General features: G+C 47.5%; 1 protein-coding gene across 1 annotated transcript in view; it reads right to left on the reverse strand.

The window, feature by feature from the left end:
* The window catches only part of SPATA18 (spermatogenesis associated 18), a 30,170-nt gene extending 23,587 nt beyond the window's left edge, over nucleotides 1-6,583 (reverse strand). The window contains exons 1-3 of the mRNA XM_015560080.1: nucleotides 6,223-6,583; nucleotides 649-754; nucleotides 421-536 (exon numbers count right to left, since the gene is read on the reverse strand). Coding sequence (XP_015415566.1) covers nucleotides 421-536; nucleotides 649-754; nucleotides 6,223-6,309 — 309 coding nt within the window. The 5' untranslated portion in view covers nucleotides 6,310-6,583. The remainder of the gene's footprint in view (nucleotides 1-420; nucleotides 537-648; nucleotides 755-6,222) is intronic.
* Between the last annotated feature and the right edge of the window lie 6 nt (nucleotides 6,584-6,589).

Here is a 6,589-nt window from a genome sequence, read left to right on the forward strand (position 1 = left end):
ACACTGAGCTTCCCCATCTGATCATCTCTTTCTCTCCTGAACCCCTTGGTACCCTGTCTGGAGGACTAATTCATCATTTAAAAGTTACTATTTAAGGCCTCGCGTGGGCCAAGCAATGTCTCAGATGTAGATCCTCCCCAGGCCCTTTTTGTAGCTGAGGAGACTGAGGCTCATTGATTTGCCTGGTCATGCCACTAGTGAGTAGGCTAAGCTGAGATTTGAATCCACGTTTGTCTTAAGAGAAAATTCAATCCATATGCCCCAAAGTACTGTATACAGGAATTCACCTTTTATGCCTGTGTCCCAACTCCTCAAGTAGAGTTGAGTCCCTCTCTAGGTCAAAACCATATCCTATGAATGTTTGAGTTCACAGTCTGACCATGGTGCTGAAAATCAAAGGGAATCCTTTAGCATCCTTACTTGCAGAGAGGGGACCTTGCTGTCAATAGGTTTTCCCAGGGAAGCAGCAGTAAAGGCGGTCTCCAGCCAAGGCAAAAGGCGTGATTTGATTACTTCCACACCATCATAACGTCCTCCTAGAAGAATCCACAAATCAGGTCAGCGAGAGAAATCCAAGCATGCCAACTCAGTCAGAGCACACACAGAAAAGGGGTGGGGGCCGGATGGGAAAGCACAGGCCATTCTCACCTTCTTGAGCTGTTGTAGTGAGGATTCCAAAGAGTTGTCCCTGCATCTTGGCAACTTGTTCAATGAATTCCAGGCAAAAACTTAGATTCTGATCACATGAGTTTGTCTGCAAAGCCAAAACAGTAGACATCAGTGTCATTCTTCACCCGCATGGCAGGTAGACAAGGGCCTCACTTTATACCAGGGCTGCCTGGCTCAGGTATGCTCCCAGAGGCAAACACTGCTGTGCATTCACCAAAACACGGTTACCTTGCCTCCTGGGCACACAGCTAGAGCGCTTTCCCCAGCTTGTTTGTGGGGCCATGTAACTGAGTTCAGGTCCATGGGAAGGAAGGTGATGTGACCCCGAAGAAAACCTCTTGAGGGATTCTCTTCTTTTTTGCTTGCCCCATCTGCCAGCCAATTGCAGAGGACCCCAAAGGCTTAGCGGGTGATAAAGCCACAAGATTTGGGAAGCTGCTAATTGAACACTTACAATGGCTGTTACATAACTGAGAAAGTGTACTTGTGGGTCTTAAACCACTGAGGTTTGGGAGTCATTTTAATATCATTAACCCTGACTCATTATTACTCAACAGAATCCTGCACCAAGTCCTTTCATAAAGTGAATAAGCCTTTTATAACAGTACAAATCACTGCTCCCTAACTTACCTGCTGTATTGGTTCTTGTCCTCTATATAAGTTCCATATGTACATAATGAACACTACTTGTTAACAGTAAGCAGGTATTGCTGGATTGAGGATAATGGAGAATAAGACAAAAAAGATGGGCCGGGCCATATGGCACTTGCAGACAAGTAGGGGAGACAAGAGATAGACAGCTATCCTGCAGTGGGATAGTCAGTCTTACCATGGGGGTGAACACAGGTCTACTCAAGAGCCCATTGTCTTCGAAAGTCAGAGAAGACTTCTTTCCAAGAGGAAGTATAATCTAGGTGAGAAGAAATAGGCAGACTAGGGGAAAGGGTTGGTTCAAGTGGCTGTGGAACATCTAAGCAGTAAGAGCAGAGCATGAAGAAGCCGAGAGGTAGGTCTTGTCGCTGTTATCCTGCTTTTGTCATCTCCTTGGTGAACTGCTACTCTTTCTCATTAGCTAAACCTCTCATTGAGTCTAATACTAAAGGAAGGGACATAACTGTAAGCAACCAACAAGTCATGTGGGTGTAAAAATGCATAGACTGATATGTCATCTCAAGCCATTATAAGGCACTAGTAGTGGGCACTATAAATCCTGAGACAGGAAGTGCCTCACAAGGAGGATAGAAACTAGAATAGATAAGAAAAGTTTAGATGACCTCTAGCCAAAAGTTGACAAGAAAAATGCATATCGGTATCACAAAGGAAGTGCCCTGTGGACAGAGGCTGTGCCTGCCCTGATCATTCACTGTTGTATTTCCAGCCCTGCATTCTAGAGTCTCTATATATTCAAACACAGTAAGTAACTAGATGGATGAGTGAACATAGACAATTCACTCATTTGGGATTTATTCCTCCTAAGTGCCAGGCATTATTCATGCTTGAATATATAAGCTCAGTTAAGCCCTACAATAATACGCTAAGAAATAGAAGTACCATTGTCATTATCCCCATCTTCAAATGAGAAAACTGAGATGCATAGAAGTTAAATAACTTGCCCAAGATTACTGAGCTAATAAAATGTCAGAACTGAGGTCAGAACCTTAGCTGCCTAGTTCCAGATCCCATGCTCTTAACCACTAAACGATACTTTTATTTTTTATGTTTTTTTTCTTTTTTATTGTTTTTATATGTTTTTTTCTTTGTTGATTAAGGTATAACATATGCGTCCTTATTCCCCCATTGCTCCCCAACCCCCATCCCCACTCATGCTCTCACACCCCCCCACAATACTGACTTTTAGATGGTGATTATCGCTGGGAGTAGAGGGAGGACTAGACGATGTGGCAAAGAGGGAATGAGAAGAGTGGTTAGGGAAGGCTTCTCTGATGAGGAGACCCTGAATTAAGTCCTGAATGCAGAGGCTAGAGAGGGAGTTTGTCAGGTTGTGGGAACAGCAGGGGCAAAGGCCATATGACAAAAAGAGTTGGTGACCTTGAGAACCAAAAGTAGGTTATCAAGGTGACCACAGGAGGTCAGAGAGGTCGGCAGGCCTTCTAAGGAGTTTGGATAGAACAGACTCATCTTTACTAGGGGAGCTGCTGGCTTCTTTTCCATGCCGGGTTAATAATACCTGGTGACGAGCTCTGTTGTAGCATTTATTTCTGTTTTAGCCATTTGTTCCTCTGTCTCATCTTCTCTCCCTTTCTCCTAAAAAGACTATGTGTTTTTTAAAAATGATTTTGCATGTCTAGTGTTTGTATCAATTGCCACTCGTATCCATAGCAACTCGAAGGGCCCAACAATATTTGATGGATGAGTGAATAAATGAATGCGGGACTTAGCCCAATACTGAATTTGATTAGAACATTTGGAGCACACAGCTTACACAGCTATCTCCATTCCTTCCTTGTTGAACCAGCAGCTCCCTGCCCTTGCTGTTTCGCTCCTGCACTTGTAACACTGACCTTCAAGTCCCCTTTCAGCCTTCTGCCCCTGGCTAGACCATGCCACATACCAGGGGTCATGCCGACCTCAAGCAGTGTCTCAGCTTTGCCACTTGTCACAAGTTCTATGTGACGCGGCACAGGTGGCCTCGCTGAGCCCATCCCCTCTTCAGAAATAAGGATAGATAATGCCTTGCAGATGCTAGGAGAATTAAATCAAAATAATGCATATTCAGCATCTCAGAGACAGAAGTGTTCAACAATTGGTGCCTTCAAGTGGCATTCGGTACTGAAAGGAGCAGTGGATTTAGGAATAAGGCAGCCATTGGTTCAAATCTGGTTCTCCACTTACTAGTCACATTCCCCTAGAAAATAAATTTCAAATATGAGCCGCCGTTGCTTGTGTTTAGGAGGTGGTCGGTCTCATGAGCTAACTTAGGTGCAGAGTAGAGGAGATACACAATAATTAAAAGCATTATTAGGGTATTGTTACTATACTAGAGGCCCAATGCACAAAATTCATGCAAGAGTAAGCCTTCCTTCCCCCGGCTGCTGGCATGGGCTTCCCTCCAGCACCTGGGACCCAGGCTTCCCTCCAGCTGCCAGCAGACACCCGGGACCTGGGCTTCCCTCACAGCTCCGGCTTTGACCGGAAGATCGTCTGGAAGGACGTCCGGTCTAATTAGCATATTACACTTTTATTATGATAGATGCTCCTTTGCCTTGCCCAATGCCTGGTATAAGTAAGGGCTCAAAGGAATGTTTGCCAAATGTTTGTCTGCACAACTTAAATGACGAGAATATACTGTCAGTTCCTGTTCCCAAGACATGTCACAACACGCTGCAACTTCTAACACAAAGCATTGCCCAAGATACTCAAGTTTCAATAGGGTCACATTACCAAACATGTACTCACACAGGTAAATAAAATACAGGTATGAACTAATTATATTATCTCCTAATTCCAAAGCACAGACTCTCAAAATTCCTTCATTCGTAAATCATTGAGTTTCTATTGTATGTAAGGACTTGGGCTGGCAGCTCAGGACACACCACCATCTTAAAAATAAATAAAAATTTAGAAATGTTGCCTGCTGTCAATGAGCTCACTGGCTGGAGAAGCAGGAGGGAGAATGGGAAATACACCTGGGTTAGATAATTACCTTACAGTTATTAAGGGTTCTGGGTAGATAGTGAGCTGTTGAAGGGGCAAAACTCACACTGGTGTTGGGTGAGGGGTAAGAGGTTAGGGCATTTCAAGGGGAGAAACAGCAGGTAACAGGACAGGAAACAAGGTATATTATAGGGGAAAGTGTAATACAGGGTCGAGGGACCAAATAGCAAAGGACTTTATTCGTCACATGGCCTCTGGGCTTCACCCCATCCCTGAAAGATTTAGCAGGGCGAGTGAAGGAGCGTGGGTATGACCTGGTCAGATTTGCTTTGTGTTTTACAAAAATCCATCTGGCAGAAGCAGACTCTATAGAGTTTGGATTAGAGAGTCTGCCTGGCAGGGCAGGAGGCAGTTTTAACATCTGGCTGATAGATGTTGAGGGCGGTGGAGATGCCAAGGGTCCACTAAAGGCCCTTCCGAGCCCCATATCACATCTGGAGCTACTAAGGTCCCACTGATGCTGGCATTACTGGAGGAGGAAGTTGGGAGGTTTGGAAACAAGTGAGAGGTATAGGAATGATGCTGTTTTGGGGACAGGTTAGGGGGTTTGCAGGACCTTCAGATGGAGATGTCCAGTTATAGGGCCTAAAATTATTCTGAGACTTTGCAGCAAGTAGGCACTTTTAAAGGGCGGCGGGGTGGGGGGGGGAGGGCGCAAGGCCTTTGTGATAAAGAGGTAAATCTTAATTTCCTGCAATCTTGGAGAAGGAGTCCTCAGTGTGGGTTCTTTAAAAGAGGACAAAGGGGATAAACACTAACCTAGGAAGGAAGGCCCAGGAGAAAGCTGTAGTTGTTCTTGGATTACCCACCCACCCTGGGAGCTCTCGTTAAAGGGGGAGGGGGAAAGTCTAAGGGGCGCAGGACGGCAGCCAGTTGCATTTTTCCTGTGGGATTTTAGAAACAAGAGGATGGAGATTCAACAAACTGAGATCCGGAAGGAACGTTGTGTATGATCTAGTCCAGTCTCTCCCCTTTCACTGGGACCCAGGGAGGTTACATAAACAGCCGGGGTCATTCAGCCAGTACCAAGCAGAACCAGACTCAGAACCTAGGGGTGTTGATTCCGGGTCCCCAGCTCTGCCTGCCTCGCAGTTAGTTCTACTTGCTATTAAGAGTGGAAGGGTCTTATTTAAGACAGACGGACCAAATGTAAAGTAAATTTAGCACTGGAGTTCTATCTTCTCCGTGGGGTAATGGGAGCCCACGTGGGGAGGGGTTAGAGACTTGAAGAGTGCTGTGGGTCCGATGACAGAATATTGGCCTCTTATATTCTGGCAACGGGCCTTCTGAAGTCTGCCTTGCTGTTGAAGCTGCGCCTACAGGCCATGCGGACCAGCACACCAGTGAAACCCGCAATGTTGAGAAGTGACCCTTTCACTCACTTCTGGATAATAAATACTGGGTGTGTTCTTTTAAAAATCTATTCTGATGCAACCCCTGGTATCTTCCTAGTGAGAGACTTGCGGAGAAGCAGAGGTTGGAATGTAGTAAAAAACAAACAAACAAAAAACATTCGAGATGAATGACGATAGGGAGGTGGATTGCTGGCGGAAGCGCCTGGAGGGAGCGTGAAGGGCTTGACCTTCAGACCCCGGCAGATCGAAGGCCTTTCCCGTTGCTAGGGCCGCCAGCGTCCTTGGTTACCACTAAAGGGGCTGCGCTCTCTACAGCTCACTCGGGTCGGAGCGCATCCCCAGCGCCGCCTCGCGTCGCGGGAAGAAAACGGCGCCGCCAGCAGACACCTGCCGGTCCTGCCTTCCCCGCAATCACAATCCCGGGGGCTTTGCAAAGCGGCACCCCGATGCCAGGCCTAAAAGCCCCCCGCGGAGGGCTGTGTAAGGAGGGAAAGCCAGCCTAGGCTCTCCCACGCCGACTCACGTTGTAATCCCTCTGCCAGCGCTCCAGGTTCTCGTACATCGTTCGTAAAAAATCGTTGGAGACCAGTTTCCTCAGGGTTTCCGCCATCGCTGGTTTTTCCGGTCGGTCCGGCTCGGGGAGATGGAGACTTGGAGTGAACGAGTCGGTGGCCTCCGCTGGACCGCAGGGCGACTGGGCGGGAAGGGTGTTATCTTCCTGAGGGGCTCAGAGTTCGGCCGATGTTTCCATCCTCCCCCTCGGGTCTGACCGGGCAGGGTTTGGGGAAGCCGGGGGGAGGTGCCCTGGGCCTCACCCGCTGCCCGGCGCGGTCTCCTGGCTCCCCCGCGGCCCGCCGCGAGCCCAGGCCTTAAATCCCCGGGCGATTATT

This window comes from Myotis davidii, unplaced genomic scaffold, assembly GCF_000327345.1.
Source record: "Myotis davidii unplaced genomic scaffold, ASM32734v1 scaffold173, whole genome shotgun sequence".
Lineage (NCBI taxonomy): Eukaryota > Metazoa > Chordata > Mammalia > Chiroptera > Vespertilionidae > Myotis > Myotis davidii.